At 40.1% G+C, this 25429-nt stretch overlaps 1 protein-coding gene across 6 annotated transcripts; it reads left to right on the top strand.

The window, feature by feature from the left end:
- The first annotated feature begins 2097 nt into the window (after positions 1 to 2097).
- On the top strand, positions 2098 to 25192 carry macroh2a1 (macroH2A.1 histone). 6 transcript variants are annotated; one of them, XR_003986436.1, is made up of 10 exons: positions 2098 to 2424; positions 4292 to 4492; positions 4904 to 5010; positions 5257 to 5448; positions 6467 to 6574; positions 11880 to 11979; positions 14410 to 14500; positions 18591 to 18680; positions 22178 to 22352; positions 23583 to 25192. XR_003986436.1 is itself a non-coding variant. In XM_030438056.1 (9 exons), exons 2-9 carry the CDS (start codon positions 4321 to 4323, stop codon positions 23746 to 23748), a joined length of 1101 nt encoding a protein of 366 aa, XP_030293916.1. In that variant the 5' UTR covers positions 2099 to 2424; positions 4292 to 4320; the 3' UTR covers positions 23749 to 25192. The 6 variants fall into 6 exon arrangements, 3 of the variants coding, with proteins under 3 accessions (XP_030293916.1, XP_030293914.1, XP_030293915.1); XR_003986435.1 differs by lacking the exon at positions 11880 to 11979 and having other exon boundaries at positions 14410 to 14496; XM_030438056.1 differs by lacking the exon at positions 11880 to 11979 and having other exon boundaries at positions 2099 to 2424.
- Positions 25193 to 25429: the final 237 nt, after the last annotated feature.

Raw genomic sequence — 25429 nt, 5'->3', positions numbered from 1 at the left:
CAAGAGTTTCTAATATAAGCTCTGCAGGCAAGACCAAATACAGTAAACACGTGTCAGCAGGTTTACTGTCTTGAAGCAGATCAGATTTGTTTTGGCTTCTCTTAAGTAAACTGAGTTAGATTTAAAAGGTTACCTATTCCATGATAAGGGCTGCACAAATTTAGCTTGAGCTTAAAACACTATAGACTACAGCTGTGTCGCCACAAGCTAATGTTAGCAGGTATCCCAGGAAAGTCCTCTAAAAACCTTTGACCTCTGCTGCACAGTTCCATCTCATTGTCCTCCTGTTTGTTTGTTTGTTTTTAGTAGGCCTACAGATATCATAGATCCATTCGTGACAGATATCAATGGTGCTCCGAAAAAAAAAAACCCTAACTTTTCCACCTGTAAACATCATTGGGTGAAAATTGTAAGTTCAATTGTTTGGTTGATAAAATGTTAGCATACTAAAATGATAAGCTAAGTTAGTAAACACGATAAATATAATAGCATCAGCTTGTAAGCATTGTTGTGGCCAGGTTAGCATGTTGATCAATGATGTTGACGTAAGTATTTAGCTTAATGCTCAATAGCTTCAATAGCCTCAGACTGAACTCAAAATTAATAAAAAATGAAATTTCCTTCAGTTATTTCCCTTCGGTTCCTCCTTTAATCGCTATTGCTTGTACCTTCAGAAGCAGATTTTGCGCCACAACAGCTTTTCCCAGGGATGAGCTAAGTGGCAGGAAGCAGGTGAAGAGTGTGCTGGGGAAACTACATGTTTAATGGTGCATTACATTGTAAGTCAGGAGACGGAATTTCTAAGTTGTTTTTTCCGACTTCCTATCTAAAAAAGCATCTAGTGTATTTGCTTGGAAAAACATGTATGCTTGCTGCAAATAGGGGTTTGAATGGCAAGTCTGTCAGCTTCACAAGAAACTACAGAGCTGATTTAGAAGTTAAGGGGTCTTAAGAAAGACTGTAGGAAATTGTATTTGCTGCACTTTTCACCAACAAACACTACATAAAATAAAAAGGGACAAAGAGGTAAAATTATCGCATTATCAACATCCGGCGGTTTTTCGTAAATCACAAAGGAATTTGCGACGTGGTCTATTTAGTGGGGGTGTACCAAAATATCGATACTACGATATATCGCGATATTTCATCTTGAGGTACATTATCGATACATTGGCACCAAATATTGATATTTAATCATATTTAAGTTGCGGTCAGTGCGTGTGTTAAGAGGAGCCACTGTGCAGAATACACTTTGTTTTACTTGGCTGTCATTCATGTGAAATTGATTGACAATGTTTTGTAATTCTTGTGAAATGGACTCAGTGCAGTCAATAAATTCAGAATTTCTTCAGTGAGACAAATATTGTGATGTATCGTGGATGAGATTTCTTGCAATATTATTGATTATCGCAGAATAGCTGTACCGTGATATCATCGCTATCGTGGGCAAAATATCGTGATAGTATCGTATCGCGATGCACCTGGTGATACCCAGGCCTACTGTTTAGGATGTGGTGCAGGTGAAGCACTGCTCATTCCTATGAAAGCTGCTCAATGGTGTTTGCAGCCAAAAAAGCTCAACTTCCAAGCTTGAAAAATACCCGAACCTCTAAATTAAATCTTATAGAGCTGCTCCTGTGTATTAGCTCGCCTGCAAAACCTAGCTGGTGGCCATGTTGGTGTTGGTGACGTCAACTGAGCGAGACGATGTGGACAAAGTCCTTAATAGAACGTATCTGATGTGGAGCACTGAGCAGTTTCACACAAAATGAGATGATATTTTACTTAAATAACACCAAGCTGCGATGTTCTTTTTTTGAAAATGTATCTTTTAAATTGACAAACATCTATGTGTGATTCATGGCTCACTAGAATACAACCTGTTTGTTTTTTTCTCTCTGAGATAAGGTCCCATGGGGTCCAGCCCAGTGGACTTAACTATTGTTGCACATCTGGTGATTGCCATTTTTTTTTAAATTCATACATTATCAAGACAATTGTAACATGTAGTTAATCAAACATGTGGATTTAGTGGGTGGCTGCAGGGGACTACTTTTACAGGGTGCCCGGCAGTAGAGACACCCCTGTTGAGAGAGTTTGATGTTTGACCACCAGAAGGTCTAAATAATTTGTTTCACCGACAGCAGAAAGGCTTAAATGTGAGCTAGCATCGATCTGCTGTCAGCATCTCCGTTGAAACCACGTGTTTTCTCGTCCAGAGTAAATGTGTAAAGGGTTAAAGATCATCTCGGCAGCAGATTCACATTCAGCAGGTCTGCTCTCTGCTCTCCAGCAGCTGCATCGCTCCGCGGGCAGCGCTGGCTCGCTCCGATATTTCAACTCGCTGTGGATTGTGGGAGTCGAGGACTCTGCCCAGGCTTGTTACCGGAGAACCGGAGACATTTTTACGCCGTACCCTGTTCTGTAAGTAATTTGCACACCGTCGTGTCGGGTCGCGTAAGGTCGCTTCATGTCGGGCGAGCCGGTCCCCGCTCACCGAACCGAGCCGTTTCCGTTGCCATTTCGTGCTTTTTCTGGCATCGAAGGCCGAGAGCGGAGACCGTGCTGCTGGAGCTTGACAGGCGGGGAGGGGAGCGGGGAGGAGGAGCGGGCAGCTGCCGCCGCTCCGCCGGGGTTATTTCCGCCCGAAAAGCTCGCTTGACCTGAACGGGCAAAATAACCTCACGTCGTCTGACAGCTCCATTTTAGCCGTTTTTTCAGTCTCTCAGTCAGGGAATTAAGTAAATGTGCCGGCGCGAGACATCCGGCGGGCTGTTGGCATGCGGAAATCGATGTCTTGTCAGTGACCAGCAGAACGGAATGCCCAGTGTGGCGGTTAGAGCCACCTACCTTCACCTGACCCGGAGTGGACAAAATGCCGCAGATGTTTCGTTACTTGCTAACCATCCGCCGGTTGAATAATGTAGTAATTGTCTCGGTTATGTTTGCTGTGGTACGAGATATCGTGTATGTGTGAAATCCTTTACAATTTACTGCATGTTCAGGGAAACAGCCTGGCCTTTGGTGGGGCTAATTGATTCAGTAACAACACAGCTAATTGGTGTCTGCATCTGGTACATTGAGAGAGAAAAGACTTAAAACAGGATCATTTTCACGTGTAATTGAATTATTTAGCAGGTTGACATGGAGTGTTAGACTTCATATAAGAGTTTCACTAAAAAAAATATAGCTGTGGGCATAATTACATTTAATAATTGAGCATTCCCAGCATGCTAATAGCATATGTTATTAATAAGTGATCAGACAGCAGCAATCCTCTTATAATGAATCACGTTTTTTCAGGCATGCTGTTTGACCTAAGGGGGATTTAAGTAAAACGCACAGAAAGCCTAATGTGGATATTAAGTAATTAATATGAATTTATTGGATTCTAAAGCCTGTTAAAGTCCAGTTTTTTATACTGACATGCTAATAGATGTGGCCCTGTGATTTGCAGTCATTAATGAGGCACTAAATTCAAACCCAGAATGATAATATTAACAATGTTAATGAGGTAGTAATTCAAACTCAGAAATATTTACCTTTTCATAGCATAAACAAGCTGTTCTCAGAGGAAAATAACTGCTCGTAGCTAGAAAGGTGGCAGGGTCCGCCAAATAAATAAAGTAAAACAGTTTGTTTATTGACTTTATTCAGTCTAGAAATTAAGGGAGTATGTTTAGGCATCAAAAAGTCAGTTGAAGAAGATCTTTCTCTTCTGATTAAAACTACATAGGCACCTTTGAGGGGATACGGGTAGAAAACTAACTGCTGGATTTCTTCGAAGAGGGTGATTAAAAGACTCCTGTTCAAGGGTTTGGCCCTAAATGCGTCCAACAATAATGATCTTAGTCATTATATATGTATTAATGGTTTAGGGCCAGGTGTTGGGATATTAAACCTATTCAGGATTGTGCCAGCTGTTGTTCTTATCAAAGTGAAGGGGTATGTTTTCAGTATATCGATTCCATGGCAGTGTGCATCAAGTGTGTTAAAAGTATTAAGTTAACAGATGATAGTAACATGTAACCTGTCAGTGGACCTTTTTTGTAGATAGAGCCACCGTTTGTTTATATTGATTCAACACTTCCTGTACGAGGCATGTCCTAACTTAACACCGGGCAAGCCTGCAGCTCTCTAGTGCTGCAGCCACAGTGAGGATGAGTGTGTGTTTTCATGATAGGTGTACTCAGCACTGTATTAACAGCTTATTTGGTCGCTTTACTCACTATAAAGAAAAATCAGTCGTATGCAGATTTGTTAATGCATTCTGGTCGATGTGTCCCTGCAGAGCCTGATACTGGTCGCGACCTCAGCACCATGTCCAGCCGAGGAGGAAAGAAGAAGTCGACCAAGACGTCCCGGTCAACCAAGGCCGGGGTCATCTTCCCCGTCGGACGCATGCTGCGTTACATCAAGAGGGGCCTGCCTAAATATCGCATCGGGGTGGGAGCACCTGTCTACCTGGCTGCAGTCCTCGAGTATCTAACTGGTGAGATTTATGATGATTTTTATAGGAGAGATTAAATATTAAAAATGCACATTTAAATACAGAAAACAAAGTAACTTATCCTCTACAAACTACTGACTGTTAACAAAATAAAGATATGACATTTTATGGATACTGACAAGAAAGCACTTTAAAGCTGTACATGCAGTATATTTAAAGTTGTCCAGGTATTTGCTTTAAAATTTTGCTCTGTACTGATGTATAATATTATTTTTTACTCTGAACTAATTAATTAGGATCCCAGAACCACATGAAAGTTACTGTAGTCTATTATCGTTTAGTGAGTTTACTAAAACATTCAGAGTAAGTAAATATTCTGTACCACTCGTGCTCTCCGATACTTATTGACAAAATGACACACCTCTGATATGTTTTTTTACTTCACCCATGTAGCTGAGATCTTGGAGTTGGCAGGTAACGCAGCCAGAGACAACAAGAAAGGTCGAGTCACACCACGACACATCCTGCTGGCCATCGCCAACGATGAGGAGTTGAACCAGGTCAGCGACTGCACTGATCTGGAAAAAACAACATTTTAGACATGTTGTATTCATGTCAATGTAATATTGCGCCATGTTTATTTTAAAGTTATCTGATCAGCCATAACGCTCGTCGTGTTTTCATTCTGAAGTCCTGTTACAGAAACAAATATCCTTGTTAAATAAGTTTTGGATTAATATCTTCTCTTCCAGGTGGTGTGGGACAGTGTGAACCCCCCTTTTTTAACTTTTGTCTTCCTGTATCAGTTGCTGAAAGGTGTAACTATCGCAGCAGGTGGAGTCCTGCCCAACATCCACCCAGAGCTGCTGGCGAAGAAGAGAGGAGCAAAGGGGAAACTGGAGACCCCCGTCTCACCGGCCCCCGAGAAGAAACCCAAACCTGTCAAGAAATCAGTGACCAAGAAACTGAGTGGGAAAAAGGGAGGAGGGAAGGCTAAGGTACGGCTTCATGTGCTCAGGACTGATCGAAGGTAGAAAGTTGAGCACCTTTGATTTACTATTTGTTTGGATGCGCAAGAGCACCAGAAACATTTCATCGTACTGTCTAAAAATAGTCGATTGGTTTATAAGCATGGCATCAAATAGTTGTTAGAGACAGATAGATAAAAGAACAAAACAAAAATAAAAACATTTGTTTAGTTTAGAAGACACACCCAATGTCCTCAAACAGCAACTCAGAAACTCAGGTTATGCAAATATACCTGGGTAGGTAAGTAGGAAGGTAGGTAAATCCCTGGCTTCATCTTACAGTCAGCATCTTCTGATCATTCAGTCCTGTAGTTTCAGTCACAGAGAACAAAAACCAGGCAGCAGCAAATAATAACTCAACTGAGATGATAAAAAATCCAAATCTTTTTCCTTTTTCAGACAAACTTTGGTGTGATCCAATGAGAATGTGAGACAGATGACAGAAATAAAGAGATACATGTTCAGCAAGTTTTTCTTATACTTGTAAATATTGATTTAACATGATAAGCATGATGCTCATAATCGGCTATTTATTGATTTACCAACTATTAATACCATAAAATGTTAAAAATGACGGAGAAAATAATGGTGTCCATAAGATAGAAGTTATCTGGTGCAGAAAAAAAAGTACTTTTTTTGGGGCAGGTTGTTTTGTTTTGCAGGTTCAGGTCTTCCTTCACAGTAAACTGTACATAAACAGGATGTTACAGGTTGAATTGTTCACATATTTTGTAATCATGGAAAGGAAATAAACCAAATATGAAAGAAAGGTTTCACATCCTTAGTAGTCAGGAAGAAGTTGAATTGACATCCTGAATCAAGAAAAATCTTAGAAGCTGAGACAAGATTTTGTTTTAGTACAACAGCTCAGGTGGTGATAGAGACAGCTGACACTGAACTCTTTTGTCCCAACACAGAAAACAATTTTCCTTTAGAGAGTAAAATAAAGTGTTACATAGTGTCAACATTTATTCTGTGTCGTCAACAGAAACAGGGCGAGGTTAGCAAGGCGGCGTCGGCAGACAGCACCACAGAGGGATCTCCTGTTGACAGCTTCACCGTGCTCTCCACCAAGAGCCTCTTCTTGGGCCAAAAGGTCAGTTTTCTGTCTGTTATCATGAACTAACTCTGGACAGGTTTAAGCTGAATATACGATAAACTAAAGTGTGGTTTGTGTTGAATAAATGAAATTGGGGATGAACAGATACCTCACAAATACAGGGATAATTAAAAAGATCTGTTGAAACACCTAAAAATTGACATCAAAGGATTTTCTTTCAGATTTATGCCTCAGATGAATCAGATAAGTGCTTGAGATATACTATTATAACTGATTCTGATACGTTAATGTGTGTGTCTGTCATTACTGAGTACAGATCTGATACCATTGCCTTAAGAAAAATAAAAAATACTGCTAACCCTGTATGAATGTCATGTCACGGATAGGTGTGTTAATTTTAAAACGAAAGTCTACGGTAAAAAGCTTTTAAGTCAGTCGAAATAAAAAGCAGGATCGCGCAGTTTTTTTTTTTGCTCTTAGAGAGATAAGAGATAAAGTGAAGCTGTTGTTGTAAATTACCCTTACCTTTTTTAGGAAGAATTTGAAAATGTAAATGACAGCTGTCAGAGCATAAAAACAATGATCTGTTGATCGTTTCAGCTCCAGATGTGATTTTCTGCAATTGGCAAAACCGTCAGCACTGAAATTTTTTTTTCTAAATGAATCATGACACCCATAGTTATGGATGTGCTAGAAGTTGCACTTGCCGTTTAGCGGTAATGGCTACTGGAGAGGAGGGCCTGTTTCTGTTTTGATTCCAGCATTTTAAGCAGAATTGGAGGCATTTCTGATACTGGTACATATATTATAACAACCCTATAAAAAACCAAAAGATTTGTCAAAGACTTTCTTATTTAAAGCGCTTGTGCTTCCTTAAAACGTGTCCTGCTTTTCTCCAGTCTTGTCTTTGCTTCCCCGTCATAACTGAAGCAGGTGAACTTGAGGAAAGATGATGTGATGATGTTTTAATTAGTTATCTGGTCTGTCTCATTGAAAGAAAACTGTTTGTGATATTTTGTTCTATAAATGTAAGTTTGAATCACAATGTACTTCCTAACAGGTTTGCTATGATTCACTTCATATACAAGCTGAAACTGCTCCACAACAGAGCAGTGTACTAAGTTTAAAGTGTGATAGCAGGGACTGTGAGTGCTGTGTATAAATGCTTGTCTGCCGTATCTCAGATCTGCCAGATCTGTTAGCTCCCTGCGCTTCTGCCCTGCTGAGCATATAAATCTCTTTTTAACCCTTTTTATTGAACTGAAACATGGAAGTAAATTTGCCGAAAGTCTCATCTAAGCCCTGACAATGTTTTTTTTTTTTTTTTTAATGATCAAGTTGCAAGATCACAAGATCATGAAGATCAGAAGCTTAAAAATAGAAGTGAGTTAGAAGAACATGAGAGGCAGCAGAACGTCATTGAGAGTAAAAGGATGACTGACTCAAGAATGACGCAAGTTAGTGTCACTGTCTCCCTTATTTTAAATTCTCCTAATAACTGATAATGATTGCCAATTAGTTATAATCGCCGCCTGTGCCTTGATATTATGTGTGCTGTGTTTGGCACTCAGATCCAGTCGTTTGGAGCAGCATCACTTCAACAGTGAAGTCTGTGATCTTTTGCTTCTCACACAAGCTTTTGTGGGTAGTGAACAAAACAACCCAGCAAACATTGGTCTGACAGGGATCTTGTCTTCCTGGCCTAAAATGATCCCTGTTCCGATTCCACAAACTTCAAGTAGTGACGAGGCGGATGTCCAAATTTTATATTACTTAATTATATAAAGAAGTTTCATGCCATTTTTATATATCTACCATTATCGTGATATGAGACTATATATTCCTCTTAGACCGTTCTACTTGTAATAATACCTGCCTTTACTCACTAACTCATTATATCCACATATCTGATAGTTATTGATCAGAAATCTCTATTCTTTCTACATGTTAATTATATTTGTCTCATCGATTTAGACCTTTATTACCGAACTGTCTTTGATTGCACATGGCAGAAATTTGACTTAAGGGCAAGTCAGGTAAAGTAGGATGACAGAAAGTCTTGATAGCAAACAGCTAAGGAAAAACTTAATAGGATGACGTCCAGCCGACAGAAGGATAATATCCAGATGTCCGACCTCCATTTTGGAACTGTAACAGGACATTTTGATTGGACATTCAAACAACAGTCAGCGATCGTTTCAATGTTTGCTGGGACATTACAGATAGGATTCACTAATAATTTCTACAGGAACATAATTTGCTGTTGTTTGGAATCTCCCTATTCATGCACACTATATATTAAACTGTAATAATCTAATGAAAAACATTAAATGCCCTCCACAGAAGAACAAATGCGGGAAATTTACTTCCAGAGTTCAATGTTTCAGCTCAGTTGTTTCTTTAACCGCTGCTGATGGCACTGCATGCTTTTGGTCTACATGCAATTGCAAGTGTTTATATATAATTGAATACAGAGTAATTAACCTGACCTGATGTAGCACACACATGATTCTGCCAGTATCATTTGGCTACAGATTATGTTTATTGTTATTTGTAATCGTAAACAATTAACAGATTTACTCTGTTTAATGAGATATTTTTTCAAAGACTACAGGCTGTAGTTTCTGAAAAAAACTGTTCAATGAAATTAAAATTACATCTTTTTTTTGCTGAAAGATTAGAGGTTAAACACATGTTGTTTTGGCTTATGGGCATTAGATACTTTATTAGATTTATTAATTTGAAATTCAACTTTAACACTCAGTAGCAGCAGTATTTGTCTGCTGTCGTTACGCTTTCTAATTAGCAAAATGTCTCTGTGCCTGATTGTGTATCTGACCACAGATTACAGCAGCTGTTGAAAGCAGTGGATGATAATTAATCAAATGAAAGCAGTTAACCTCCTACTGATTGAGATAATGAACCCATAAATAGAAAAAGCAAGTCTGTTTCAGTTTTATAGACTTAATTATCGTAACTGCACTTTTCCTGCCCGAGTGTTCAGCCTCCGTCACACACTCACTGCTCTGTCACTGCTTTCACTCTCGCTGCTTTCGTTTGGGATGGTTTGGGCATTTTGTTATTACGTTTAAATCCTTGGAGATGAAATTTGTTTGTATGACAGATGACTGATGAGTTTTAGATTTAGAGATGCTGAGGCCAATGCTTTGAAGATTCTTGACATTTAGAGGGATACCTTGACATTTTGAGTTAATTGATTAGGAATATTGCTTCAGTCCCAGATGGCTTCGAAACTAGAACTGTGCGCAAGGGTTGTCTTCAACAATAGAACGTGAGTCATACAGTACAATACATATAAACATATTGGATTGATATTGGCAAACAAAACTGTAGTAAATGGTACAACACTGTTTGAAAGTTTGGACTCACCTGTAACATGGATATTTTACTTCTTTTCTTCAAAAATGGCTATTTAACATAGATGGATGGGTCTCAAATGAAAAATATTTAAAGCTGCTGTAAGTGTTATTTTCTTGTTAAAATACGTTCTACAGTAATAACAGTTATGGAGTGTTTGTTCAGTAGCCCATGTCGCTCCTTCCCTGCTCATGCAGTAAAAGAGGGAAGGCATTTTCTGGTATCCCTGATCACTTTATCCAATCCAGACAGAGAACTCCACAAAGAGGCGATCCTATCTGCTGTAAAGAGCAGGATTCGATCCCCGAGTGCGACCTAACAGGCAGGAGAGTAAAGGTGGACCGCTCCTCAAGCCTTCCTGTTAGGTCGCACTCGGGGATCGACACTTTTTGTCTGCCATGACGGCAGCGCGCCAGAGATGCTACTGCTAACGTGAGTTGTCCAAAAACCTTCTTTTTAGTAAACTCTGTGTACACAAACAGAGTTCTCAATGCTCGTGTTCATGTGTAGAGACCCTGGTGATACTACGAGCAAAGTTTCATGTTGTATTGAGCCTTCTTAGTGTTTTAAAAACAGCGATTTTGATGCTAGCGTACCAGTGCCCCCGCACTCCATTAGAAATTAGCTTGCCCGAAAACAAAACTACAGTAAATCTTAAAAGTGCGTCTTTCCTCGTAATTATGCTTTTACATGAAGGTTTGACTCATGTTCAATCACATGTAAAGCCTCGGTTGCTTTTTGGCAAGAGTTTCACTTTAAAGCTTCCTTTTTGTCTTCACAGTTTTTTTTTTTTAACCCAAATGTTCTTCGATCTGTAATTTGTTTTCTAGTCTAGAAGCAGAAGTGACCCTTGATCATCACTTGGCTCTAAATATGTTTCATTGGGTCATCTGCAGTTTGCTAAGGGGTTAGATTGAACTGTGAAGAACCTGTTCCTACTTAATCTACACAGATTTCATTGCTAAGGTTCTTTTACCAATGATTTTTTTTTTTTGATATTCTTATTTAGCTGTTGCTCAGAGCTATCTTTTTATCTTTCTGATAAAATGTTTTCCTCTCAAGGTAGAAAAAATGTATCTGCAAACTCCTTATCCAAAATAACATCTATTTGTTGAAACAGAATTTCTACAATCTGAAACCATGAAGGTCCATTAAAAAGAAGACGGGTAGTCCGTCAGCTTTTGTTGTATTCAGTTCCAATCTTTTGAACAGTGCTGTACATTAAGGCATACAAAATGACATATACTCTGGAATACTCTCTTTACACTATAAAGTAACCTATAAATGACTAGATGCAGATGGAGCCACAAAGGTGGCTAAAATGAGCCTTTATACCATTGACAACTGAATAGAGCTTAGCAATTGTTAGTGTTGACAGTACTAGCAGTGCTTTTCATGTTACTACAGTCAAAATGACTTATTTAACAGTATTTTTCAATGGTATGCCAATTGTATCCATCCCTCCTGTATGTGGCATTTTGTCTGTAGCTTATAAAGGTGGCCCTGATTATCCAGACTGTTTCTATTGACATTTTAAATAATTTAACATTTCTTAATCAATGCACCTTGCAGGCCTGCTGCCCTGTGTTGAAGCTTTTTCGGCATTACAATTTGCTCTGAAAGTGTTCATGTAAAAGTGGTGACAGTGAGGTCTGATTTAATGTTGACTAATGCTGATATTTTGCTTTAAACCTGATAAATCAGTGAGCAGTGTAGCTGTGATTTTGTCTGGGAGGTGATTACAATAAACTACCGAAGTCTACATTTAGCCATTAAATTGTAACTCTCACGGCACAAAAATGCATGTAGCATTTACTCACAGTTGTATGAATGAACAAAAAGTCAAGGTATCCCTTCAAGCTCTGGTGCGAATCTGGTTTTAATGGCTTTGCTTCCTCCCCTCTTCCTTCTTGCTCTCCCTCCTTGGCATGCCTCCTCACCCCCCGCCTCCCCCCCTCCGCAGCTCAACCTCATTCACAGCGAGGTCAGTAACTTGGCTGGCTTTGACGTCGAGGGGGTCATCAACCCCACCAATGCTGAACTTGAACTTAAAGATGATCTAGGTGAGCTCCCCCCACCCAACCCATCCCCTCTGGTCCCATTGGGGTTTGAGATATAAAATCCTTGAATGCTCAACAGCTCAAAAGCGTCTTCTAAATTAAACCACCAGCTAATTAAGAACTCTTAGACAGACTGCGGCTTGAAGGAGCCTCTTCCTCCAGGTCTGTTTATTCACTCTGTGGGCAACTTTATTGATGTTATGACCATTTAGGAAAGCTGTTGGACAGTGGAAGAGATACGAACCAAATCTACAGTTTGTGGCGCCATAACCTTCAGTTTCTCTAGCCAAAAAAAATCACAAATGTATCCAGACAATTAAAGATCTGATGGAAAGATCACTAATACAAATATCCAGCTGAAAAACAGTTTTTAACCTTTTTTTTTTCTTTCTTTCCTTTTTACTAAACTGATTCATCATTTGCAGGTTTACTTCACTTTGCATTATTAGTGGAGACATTTTTTGATGAGTTCATTGAAAGTTTCAGAAAAAGGAGTTTATCTTATACAGATATCAGCATCCACTTTTAGCAGGACATACATATTTTGGATACTTGGATACTCCAGAGATTTTTGCTTTTAATGCAGCTACACAATTTAAAATTTGGGCTTCTTAAAGATTAACAAATTAAATGAAATTAAAGTGTGTTTACAGGTCTTTGTGAATACTGCTGTGTCTGTAAAAAGAAGTGTGAATGCTGCATTCAAGTGCTCCTCAGATGGTCCCTTTTTCCCAAGTTGGGAAGTCGTTCTTCCGACTTCAGTGTGTTCATGTGCGTCATGTCGGAATGTGGGACCAACATGGATACTTAGAATTTTATGTCTCAAAGAGTGTTCAAACAACACGTTGACGGCTGTTTCCAGTCTTTGGGTGGCACGGAAGCACAAAGTAAACGATACAATGACTCTTTAGCAAACTTTTTTTACCATTAACACAAGGTCTACGTCCACTATGTTCAAATGTTCTCAGACTTTACAGTAATTACGACAGCACATGAATGCACAGTAAGCCCTTTGTGGCTCCAGTGATATCATCCAGTAGCTAAGTTGCATTGTGGGTAATGTAGGCTACTTAATTGTTTTTTGAACCACGGATAGTGAATCCCACAGTGTTATAGAAGTTCAATAAACTAGTAGACTGCCACCTACATTACCCACAATGTAAGTTAGCCACAAAGTGACATTACTGGAAGCACTTCATCTGATCACATGCAGCATGCAGGTCCCAAGAGCTGTGAATGCACTTTAATGTGTAAATTGGTGGAGTTACTCTTAAACATCTCAGTAAGACAGATTTACTTTAGATAAATCAGTCAAATTACATGAAAATTTCAGTAAACCCCAGTGAGAGATGCAGCCTTTCTGTAAGTATCCTTTGAATGGCTCTAACCTTCTAGTTTTTTCATGTGCTTCAGGGAACTGAACTTGAACTTTAGTTGCAAAAACAGGAAGTGTGCTTTATGCCTGGCAGTTTGACACTGACTGCCTTGTAAACCTCATCCGTAGCGAACTCTTCTCAGCAGAACTACTTGTTGATGAATAGAATATAAAAATAAACACATCTTGATGTTGCTCACGGTGGAAAAACCTGGTGAAGATCATAACTTTGATCCTCTGAACTCACTTAAATGACCCTGCTTATATTTTTTACTTAAAATATAGAGCAGAAGGACTTTTCTCTTTAAAAAAAAATTGATCAAATTCCCGGTAGGATGACATGTTTTTCTTAGAAGACATTCAAGGATTTTATCAGAGCTCCTCAGAGCAGTGATCCTGCTCACTCTTCCCATCATGTAGATGTGTTCAGGTTCATTCCAGGTTGTCCTCCTTTCAAATGGCTGCCAGACCTTTATGAAGAGTTTGCCTAATTTTAGGACAAGTATTGGAATGAAACAGAGCACCAATTTAAGGAAGTAAAAATGACATGAACCACCTCGATTAGTGGCTCGCTGCAGCCCGACTGTGAGGTTGGTGGCCTGGAGTGTGATCATAAAATTCTTTGCTCATTTTAATGAGCCAAGAAATCAGGACGACACAGTTGGTCAGAAAACAGATCCAAACAAAGTTGCTCTACAATTTAAAAGCTATAAAAAATTACATTTTATTATTTTAAGGTGCACTCAAATATGTAGTCTTTGGTGCCGATGATTGTAAGCTGCAAAAGTGTTTGTTCATTTACTGTATTTCTGGCTAACTGTGTTCCGTCCTGCTTCCTGATTACATGATGCGACTCACCGTGTCACAGGTGCTTCCTCGTTTCCTGTGATCAGCCAATAAAGAGTGCGCTCACTTCTTTGTCTCTTTCTTTCCTGTCCTTGTAGATCATCTGTTTTTTTTCCTCTACGTTTTGGTCCCATCTTGTTGTTCCTGATCACTCACTGTGTTTTTACCACCATTGTTATTTGCCTGTTGTTTGTCGTTGTTGTCGTCTGTAGTTGCAAGTTGTCCAAGCTGACATTTCCACCGTGGAGAGCGACGCTGTCGTTCACCCGACCAGCTCCGCCCTCTATACAGGTGGTGAAGTAGGTAAAGGAGCCATCAACATCATGGAGACCACAACTGCCTGTCTGCGCTCTCTCTGCATATCTCAGATAGTCTGCACTGCAGTCTGTGGACACGCATCACAGCAGCAGCAGCACATCTTTTATTCTGCTCTGTTATTGAGCGAGCACTCTGCCCTGAAGAAAATCTTATTAACCCACAAACCAACTCCCTGCTGTTCTTACTCTCAATGTTTCGCTCTAGTATTTGTGTAATTTAGTGAAACATTGACTGAAATAACCATTATTGTATCATGAGTGAGAATCAACTTGCAGAGGCTTGAAATATGCAAGTAGGGACTACTTTATGCACGCAATTAAGTGCTTGTGGGGAAACTCCAGTTTCCAGGATTAGAAAGTCAGCTGCCAGAGACTGCTGCAGTCACACGCTATGTTTTCAATAAACCTCACCCAGAAGACAAACTCAATGTGGACATTGTGAAAAGGATCATTTGAATTTGGCAGTTCACTGCTGTATAAACAGAGGCACCGGCAGCTGACTTTTCTCAGATGTCAGAGATTTCTGCTTTATTCTTTACCAAAAATGAGACGTTTTCTGTACAGTTCCTAATTGCAACAGGGGTCTTTCTCTCACAACAGCATTAATGAAGTTAGCTGTATAACCTGGAACATCATGGACTGAAGAAGAAAGCACAGCACAACAAAAAGAAAGCCCCCATTCATTAGACAAGGCTGGCTGGGGGGCGCGAATGGGTGGCATTGCAGAGAGATAGGGCAAAAAAAACCAACTGAAAAGTTGTCTGACAAAGAAGTCAGACCCATGTCAATATTTGCCACAATATATAACCCGATGTCAACCGACAAGCCAAAAGTAATTATGTTGTTTACTTGTGATCGACGTCAGATGGAAGGTTTTGCCCTGATTACTCTCCCAAGTTGTAAAATACCCGGGCAATGTTTTTATGCCTCTAATGCCTCCAGCCAATTATGATTAAGAGTTAATGTTGTCCGTACATCTGTCCAATTCCTGTGAATGCGATTTCTTCAAATTGGCACAAAGGTCAACTTCAGGCCTCAACAGTGAACTGGTTAGATTTTGGTGGTCAAAGGTCCTCCTAAAACACATTTCTGTCCAATACTTCTCAATTCATATGATTATTAAGACCACATTTTCCACAAATGTCTCAGGTATCATGTCCACATAGCGTTTTTTTCCCTGGCAGAAAAGCGCAGGCCGTGCACTTGAGAGCACTGGGATGAAGCGCCTGTGCAAAGAGAGATAAAACGCTGCACGTTGATTTCATTGACAGCTGCTAACGCTATGGTAACAGAGGGCTGACCAAACAGCTAATAACAAGCTTACAGTAGGGTGACAAAAGCACAACACTCACCAGCAGCATTCACAGATAATCTGCTCCCACAAATGGACTAATCTGTCTCTCTTATGAGAGTGTCTGTCTGACGGACAGAGCCAGAACAAGCTTCTCCTCGATTATCTGGATTACAGTGGCAAAGGGTGACAAGTTGAATATATGAATGGTTGCTTTAAAAAAAGCAGCAGTGACTGCATCAGTGCCATTCTTAAAAGTTGAGAGATTTTCAAACCAAAACTCAGTGAGAAGACAGTGGGACCAGTGCTTTTTCTACATAGTTCTGCATATGCTCGCTCCTCATTAGACACAATGCTGCCACTTGTTATGTGGTCACGGGCCCCTAATAGGATTAAATTATGAAGTTGGGCCAACTTCACGGTAGTATCATATTAAATTTTCTGGTCTTTATTCAACATCATGGCACTGGAACTTAACTTGACTGGTGCGCGGAGGCGTACAACCACAAGGCATTATTCTACTAGTATTTAAGATGCCTTCAAACTCATGGATCTGTTATTTAAACCGGTCCTCCTGGATTGTCTTTCGTTGTTGATTCACTTGTTACCTGACCTGGCACGCCCTCACCAGTGCAGCTTCTTACACTGCTTTTAGTCTGAAGGCACTATAAATTAGTAATCCTGCTTCGTGAGGCAGATGCATTAGCTACACGATCCTTATCTGATTTTTTTGACCCCAAAAACATTCACTGCCTAAAGCAACTTTCAAGTCTTTGCAAGTTTATTTTGCAGCATGTGACACGCTACAGCCAGCCTGCAAAACGGGAGTAAAGTCCTGAGACATGGTGGCCAGTGTGTTGCTCTTTACAGTATTTCAATGCGTTACCCCTACTAGTCATCAAATGTCAGTGTTAAGAAAATGTGATTTACACAGAGGAGTTGAGTGCAGGTTTGTAATACATACCGGACTTTATATTTCTATCATGCTGCTGCTGCTGCTTGATGTTGCTTTGCTCCACTTGGCTGAAATGTGGCCAATCTAGGGCTCGCTTCATATCCTGTGACCTCCGTCCCCTCGACTGTGCTGTTGGTCCAGCTGGGTAGAAATACAACCCACTACATTTTTGATTTTTCTGAAGCCTCAAATGCAAACAACGGACGATCACTTGTCATTAAAAGGGGCAGTTCGGCCCATGATCAAAAGTACACATTTTCACGGTTACTTGTAGTGCCATTTCTATTTTGGTGTGAGATTCTGAGGTTGTGGCGATAAAGCCTTTTCTGGAATATAATGGAACTAGAATTCACTTGGCTTGTGCTGCTCAAAGCGGCAATAAAATACATTTGAAAAACTGCAATGTCTCTCGCTAGAAATCATGCCCGGGTTACTCAAGATAATCAACAGACCTTCCTGCCAAACGACACCCATCAACTAATCACCATGAAGGAGGAGGTGGTCATCTGGCACCTGTAATGTGGTAGAAAGAAAATAGTTCCTACGTGAAACAGTTTGCTACAAGGTCCGTAGATTATTTGGTAAAACCAAGTCGTGACTCATGGAAAGAGACATTACTCTTGAGTAGTGTTATTACCATACTGAATTTTCCAGCTGTAATACATCATTATTATTATTATTATTATTATTATTATTATTATTATTATTATTATTATTATTATTATTATTAATACAATATTGATATTTCGTTAACATGTTCAATGCCAGGGGGGACATTTTATACAACTTTGAGGGCAAAGAACTCTAGATTTTTATTTAAAGATAAGTATATCAAGTCTTTTGTACTATGTGATGAGAACAACAGCATTTTAGATAATTGGTTGAGAAGAGTCGGGCCTAAGTGGACACTGTGAGAGAGTGAGAAAGCACAGCTTGCATCAGTATCGATACTGCGGAAAGTGTGCCATCTAGATCCATTATATTAGAGGGATGGCAGATGTCAGCACAGCCGATATCACCAAACTCAGCATTTCACACCAAAACAATCTAGATGAATAAATGGCACTAGAGGTAAGAGGAAAATATAAATTTTGTTTTCAGGGTGAGCTGTCTCTTTTAAATTGTTCTTTTTAATAGACTTTCTCTCTTTGCCTGTTTATAATGAATGTAGCAGCCAGATCATTAATTTCTCTGGCTGTGATAGATCTGAATCACCTCTCTGCTCTCTGGTTTCCTCTGTTGCTCCTCTCTTTAGCCAATGTGAAATAGTAGAGTGACTCAGTTAAACCATCACAACAAGTTTTCCCAGTGGTCACATAACCTCAACACTTAAATTCCTCCCTTGTTTTTCTCTTAAGTGTCAAACATGGCATCATCTATAACATGCTGCTAGCTGTTTTCCTCATTAAACAATCTTTTCCCTTCGTAATTTTCTGAGTAAAAGAAAGAAAAACCTCGGTGCAGTGCAGAAAGTGAGCCAGTGTGTGAGGTCAGGGGGAAGTAATTAGGGACTGGGGCTTTAATTCATTAGTTTAAATGACTCAGAATGAGTCATTTGGAAAATGGTAGCTTTGTAACTTCATTTGTGAGACTTTTCCTGTGTCTAACAAATAAAGTAGACTCAGTTTGCTGCATCAGAGCTCAGAGATTCAGAGAGACGTCAGGTGAAATGATTGACAGCATCGTCCTTGTCCTGCCTACCTGTCTGCCTGCCTGCCTACCTGCCTGCTGCCTGTCTGTCTGCATGACATCACCTCTCCTCCTTCCTGCTGTGTGTTTGCCATCTCTACGTAAGGATGTAATCACTCCAGTCCTTTTTTTGATTTTCAGGCTCTGCGCTGGAAAAGAAGGGAGGGAAGGAGTTCACTGATGCGGTGCAGGAGCTGAAGAAGAAAAACGGCCCTCTGGAGGTGGCTGGAGGTAAGTGCGCAAAGAAAAAAATGGCAGGATTTGCCTTGTTCACACCAAGAATCACAACTATACCACTAACGATGAGAGTTTTTCTAACTCAATGTATGACACCATCCACACCAAAACTATAACGTACATGGGGAACAAAATTATTGGGATCACTCAGAGTAATTTTAAAATCCATTTAAATTTACCAGCTTGATTTAAGGGGGCAATGAGAGCATGCCAAGTACACAGTGTATGCATGCTCCAGCTTTGATGACCGCTTAGGAAAAAGGATGCTGATGACCTGATACTGCTGTATGTTGCATGGAGAAATAAGCAAACACCCCAAAAAAACAAACAAACCCAGGATTGGCTTTAAGAAATGTGTGGATGAGAGGAAGACATTCCAACACTGACTTCCATGAGCTCGCTCAAACAAGCTTCAGGGATCTCATCAGCGCCAAAAACTGTTTTTGAAGTCTCCAAGTATGTGAAACTTGCAGCCCTTTATTATGCTATAGAAGCGTTTAACAAGTTGTGAACGTTAAACTCAAATGGATTTTGATTGGCTGTCTTTCTTTCTTTTATCAAATCGACATGAGAGTGTTGAAAGATTACCATAGTTATCGTCAGGGATTCTGGGGATCTCGACCAGCCAGGCGGTCATCTTGACCAGACCTGGTTAAGACAAACCATAAAACAAGTTCATCTGGATGTTTGAAATACTTTTAATAAGGCCAGGAAGGAATCACAGTTATTCGCCGAGGTGTTCAAGGAGGAGTTGAGTTTAATATTCCAAAAACTGGACTAAGAATGTCCCGCTGCACAGATATACAGTATATTGTAAGATGGATTTGTGTGTTGATAATGAGGCTATATAAGTTAAAGAGGAGCGTTTTTGATGTTTTTCCTACTTATAGTTATTGTTGCAGTTAATGCTCTTGGTGTTTCATCCTGTATAGTAGAAGCTAAACACTACTCAGCTTCAGCCCTGTATAGTGTACAGGTCGTTCAGAAACTTCCCTGACCAGTGTTTGTATCTTTTGTGATGGCGGACACTTTCATGCCGTTCTGAGCAGAAGATGAAAAGAGATATTTGAATGTCACACGTGAATATGCCTTTGCTTTGTGTGAACCTACACTGCAATCATCTCTTCTTCTGTCGTCATTCTGTTCTGTATTCTGCCTCTCGCTGATCTGTGACTTTCTGCCAATGTCACAGTTAGAGGAGTTAGAAAGTGCATATTGATCTTCTCCAGTGCCACCCAGCTCCTATGACAGTGATGTCAGTGTGTGCTTTAAATCTCTCTCTCCACACGCACACACACACACACACACACACACACACACACACACACACACACACACACACACACACACCAAGTTAAACAGGGCTGGGTCCGTTTGGCGTCTGCTTCCACATTCAGCAAATGATGTCAGAACACTGCAGCAAGGATTAGCTCTCTGGACGTGATCGCACAGATTTGACTGATTCGTTCTTCTCTTAAAGGCTGAGCGTTGCCTGAGTTTCCTTTTATTATCAAACTTTTTAGAGAAACTGAAAGCGATCAAAGACATTTAGTACTGGCCCATAATATCTGTTCTTGGCGACTTCAGCGTCTTCAGAGAGCCATATTGTTTGATCCTTTACAGATTATTTTATCTTTCAGTCCATTTGTCTCCATCTCTTATCCTTTCTCCATCTGCCTCTCGCTCATTATTCATCACTCACACTTGTTTTTTCAAACGCCCCTCCCGCCTTCACCACTGCGCTCTCTCTCGCATTCAGCCAAGTTAGCTCAGCATCATAATCCCGGTCTCTGTGTGGAGCTCATAAATAGATTACCAGGTGACTGAACACCGAGCCAGCGAAACCTGTCAGGGATTCTGGGGATCTCGACCAGCCAGGCGGTCATCCTGACCAGACCTGGTAAAGAACAGCCGTAAAGCAAGTTCTTAAGGATTTTTGAAATACTTGCAAAAAAAGTATTATCTCGTCTGGATTTTGTGAGCAACTTTCCAAATTTAAAGGCCATGAAGGTATCCGAGCAAAAGTTGAGTTTAATCTTTCAAAAACTTGACTAAGAATGAATTGCTGCATATATATACAGTATATTATATAGAGTGGTTATATGTGTTGACAGTGGGGCTAAATAAGTTAAAGAGGAGCGTTTTTTTATGCTATTTTGCTGCGATTTCTAACATCTGTTATCAGAGATGTTCGCCTGGCAGGCAAATACAATAAAAAGGTGAATGACAACTTGTTTATTGTTTAATTGGCAATCAGAGGCACATTTATAACCTTTGTTTCAAATTATTTATGAGTGATGAATTTTATCATCACTGAGCACTATAGATTAATCATTAATCATCCTTTTGACAAGATATTACAGCTGTGTGTGACACTGAGCAGCTGTTCTGACACAAACCCCTCTGTTAAAGTGTCAGGTCAAAGTGAATTGTGCTCCTTATTTTCTGTTCTTACAGGTTTAATGAGTGTTGGAACGAACACAAGTATAGATATTTACACGTTTTTACAACCCTTTATTGTTAAAAGGGAAATGAAGCTGGTGCACATGCACCCGTTTCTTCATTGATCGAGATCATCAAAACAGAATCAGACGTATGAACAGCTTTATAAAATCTGACGGACAGAATGCCTCTGTATATTTCTATGTTTCTTTCTCTGTGTGTACACACAGTTTTATGCATCTGGCCCTTTGTGGCTCCTTCACAGAACAATTCTGTTGCACATTCATATTTCTTGCTAACCATAAAGTTTTTTTGTTTTTTGGATGGAATAAATGACATTGGTCGGCATTAGCTGCTGTAGCCACTTCATCCATAGAAAATGCCACTCACAGAAGCTCCAACTACATCGACACCACCACACACTGTTGCTCCTTCTCAAACTACAGGTTCGAACGTTGCGAGCAGTCATGAAACCTGTAATCATCGTCGTCCACACACTTCAGATCACACATGTACTCGCTCTGCTGTGTGAAGTCTCTCCATCCTCTCTGTGTGCCATCTGGAAATCAGCTCGTCCTCTGCTTTGACTCCAGGTCCCGTCACACGTTAGCTGTGCGCTAATAAAATCTGACTGCAGGCTTTTTTCCTCACAGAATCAGGGGCTTTGGCCGAGTTTCACTGTCTACAGCTGCTGGTTTGTCTCCTCTGTTCTCTTGTCTACTCTTCTTCTCGTCCCTGTTTTTCCTCCTCTCCCTTATGTTTCTCCTCTTCAGCTGTCTGGAGAAGTGATTTCTCCAGCCCACCTCAGTGTAATAGCCGTTGCCAAATCATTTAAAGCTCTGGGAGCTTTGCTACATACATTTTCCACGAGGAAAAGTGTTATTTTAGCGTCTCAGCCCTCTGAACCCAACTTTTGGGTTTTGACTTCTGACAAAACTGGATAACGAAGCTGTGCTGTCGGCAGTGGACACAACTTGAGGAAATCCAGATGAACAGGTTTACTTCCTGCATAACCGTTCTTTATCCTGTCTCTCCTCTCCATCCCTCAGCTGTGTTGACCGGCGGCTTCGGTCTGCCCGCTAAATACGTCATCCATTGCAACAGTCCGGGCTGGGGCTCCGACAAGTGTGAGGAGATGCTGGACAAGACGGTAAAGAACTGTCTGGCTCTGGCTGATGAGAAGAAACTCAAGTCTGTTGCGTTCCCCTCCATCGGTAGCGGGAGGTAAGAAAACACAGAAACATACAAGTGAGAGTTGCATCATGCATTCCTTTTTTTATGAAGTGTTTTTGTCTTAATCTGAAGACTCAAGTGACTTTCCTGAAGCCGTTTATGCAGCATATCTTCATTAACATCATTCTACTGTAGAATAACTTGAGGGCATTTCCATTCTGGCTTTAGTATAGTGTAAAACTGAAAGCCCTTTGCCAAAAAATTAAAGCAATATGATATACTTTACAAACCTGGTACCCGACCAAGAACCTGTACCTGACTACAAGAGGTCGGTATTTTCTCACACGTCTCCATAACACCATGAGTGGCATTCTTGCACTGTCAGCAGTAAGTAGTTGTGCTCCTGTGTCTCTACCCGCCCGTACTTTTGTTTTCCTTGTTTTCTTTGTGTAAGTCAAAACGGGAGTTGACATGGTTTCCTGGCAACAGCGATAAACACCTCCATTTACACAAACATGCCACGTTGTGGAACAACGGTGAGGAAGTGTGAATGTTACACGTAGAGTTTACAGAAGTTATTCTCAACCGTTCAGGCAAAGCAAAGAAACCTCTTTTTGTGAACCCTCGTCGTGAGTTGTTCAAAGAATAATGTTCCCGTCTCAGATCGCTCCATTTAAATGTTTTTAGAGACCTGAGAAGGTAAAACTGTCCGAGATTTGACATCAAAAAAGAGAAGACTGAGAGAAAATTCCTCAATACCAAACAAAACTAAAACTTTGTTTGGCAGAAGCACATTACCACTGTCACAACAGTCCACAACTTCAGTCAAGACCTCAGATTTATAAAAGAACTAGATGGATGCTATGATGGCGCTGATTCAGTCCACTGACAATTTCTCGCCTGCTGCGTACGGGCACAAGTTTCTAGCCTCCAGGTGAACTTTTTTAACAATGCAGCCACTCAACACTGTTAACATTGTCATGGGGAGAATCTCAGCATTTAGCTCAAAGGACCTGCTTACATGGCTGTAGACTCTTGTTTGCTTATTTATCTTGTTAATTATATTACCGACCCTCAGATTCCACTCGTGGGCCCTTGTTGGGTCTGACTCTCAGGTTGGAAACCACTAATAGGGGGGCAATCATCAGTCAAGAAACAGCTTTACAGTGATGTGCAAAGTTTTTGAGAAATGTGCGGCAAACACACTCGTGCCAGACTCCAGGTCAAGAAAATAAAAAATGACCCGTTACGTCACTAAACGTTTGTGTTCTCTTCTGTCAGGAATGGTTTCCCGAAACAGACGGCGGCCCAGCTCATCCTGAAGGCTATCTCCAGCTACTTTGTGGCCACCATGTCTTCCTCCATCAAGACCGTCTACTTTGTGCTGTTTGACAGCGAGAGCATCGGCATCTACGTGCAGGAAATGGCCAAGCTGGAGACGAGCTAAGAGTTTGGAGCGTTCGCCTCCTTCCCCCCTTTCCCCCCTCCACTCTGTTTTTTCCTGCGAGGAAATAAGAAGGTGTTTATTAGTGATTTGTTTAATATGAAGAGAAGAAGAAAAAGAAGAATCTTTCTATAGGCCGGGAACTTGTTTTTGCATTATGTTTGTATTTTTCCTATATTGTTTTTAATTTCTTATTTACTTGTTGACCTCTGGCGTTTAAATGTAAAAAGTGCACTGTTCATTATGCGGTCTTTTAATACACGCAGTGCCACACAAAAACAAGTGAAAAGACTCACTTTAAGACTTAATTTTCATGGTATTTACTGAAAAAAGATGTAATGAGAAATGGCTACACCTCAATAACCAGGCTTCCAGAGAAGTCCAACGAATACGGGTTAATGCATGTAATGGCAGTAAAGATGATAAAAAAAAACAGCTATTCTCTTTATTTTGATCTAAAAAAAAAAAAAAAAAAATCACACAAGACACTTAATTCAGTGTATTTTTGGTATCAGTTGTACGTTTTGGAACATCTCTGTTGTTGATAGTACTGTATAATGAGAAGGTAGAGTATAAAGAAAAGTTCAGTCTGGTCGTCAGGACACTAATATAACAGAATTATGGATTGAGTTTTTGTTTTTGTGTTGTGTGTTGCAAAATTGTTTCCTCGTGTGCTGCAGAAACCTTGAATCTCCAGTAATCAGTTAAATGAAAAGCCTTTATACAATATATGCTCTTCCTGGTACTAAAGTCATACGTTCACACTGTAAACTGGACACCTGTCGGTCGTCATTTGCGGTGACGATTATTATTTTATGATATAAAATAGAATTGGAGACTGGAGGTTTTTGCAGGGCACAGATTGGTTTATATTGTGTGTTCCTATGAGTGTTTATATAGATGGAGTATTTGTGAAATGTTATAGTAAAATTACTCGACTGTAACATAGATTTTTATTTTATATTTTAATTTTCACGCTGATTCTGAAAGGTAGGCGGGTGATTTGGAAGCAAAAAGAAAACAAAAAAAGGAAGAGATAGATTTTGTGTGTTCTGTCTTTGTTAAGCCATAAATCAATTACACTCATTCTTGCTGGAACATGGAGGCTTTCTGCTGTTCTGCTTTTTCGGTTCGCCCCTTTCATTCAGCCTCCACCAGATGGCTCCCTGTGATCACGAATTGGATTTTTTCATCTCAGCCATTTTCTATGCAGCTGCAGGCCTCTTCACAACAGACACTTGGTTCGATTTGAGTTGGATTTGAATTGGGATTTGACGGACGTATACGAGGAACACGACTGCTCTGCTGCATTTGGACTTTTCAAAAGCCTAACTTTCTTATAAAAAAGAAAATGTAAAATGCTTTCTAAAGAGTTGCTACAATTGATGATTATACATAAAAAAAAAAAAAAAGTCTGTAAACACTCCGGTAATAAAATATCTTTAAAAAAATCACCACTTTGTTCCTCCTGAGTTCATTCTGGGTTTCATACTGATCTCCGGGACGGTGCCAAGAACCTGCAGGACTGAGATAAATTAAAGAGTGTGAGGTTTAATTGTAAGAGAAAATGAATTGCTCCCCGTGGAAATGACTGTGTGTGTGTGTGTGTGTGTGCGTCTGTCTGGAGTCTTTTAATAAATCCATCTCTTCTGTATTAAAGTGAGAATAATCAATGTGTTGCAGA

The sequence above is a fragment of the Sparus aurata genome, chromosome 13 (assembly GCF_900880675.1).
Source record: "Sparus aurata chromosome 13, fSpaAur1.1, whole genome shotgun sequence".
In the NCBI taxonomy this organism is placed as follows: Eukaryota; Metazoa; Chordata; class Actinopteri; order Spariformes; family Sparidae; genus Sparus; species Sparus aurata.
This window is presented reverse-complemented; position numbering and strand designations above follow the sequence as displayed.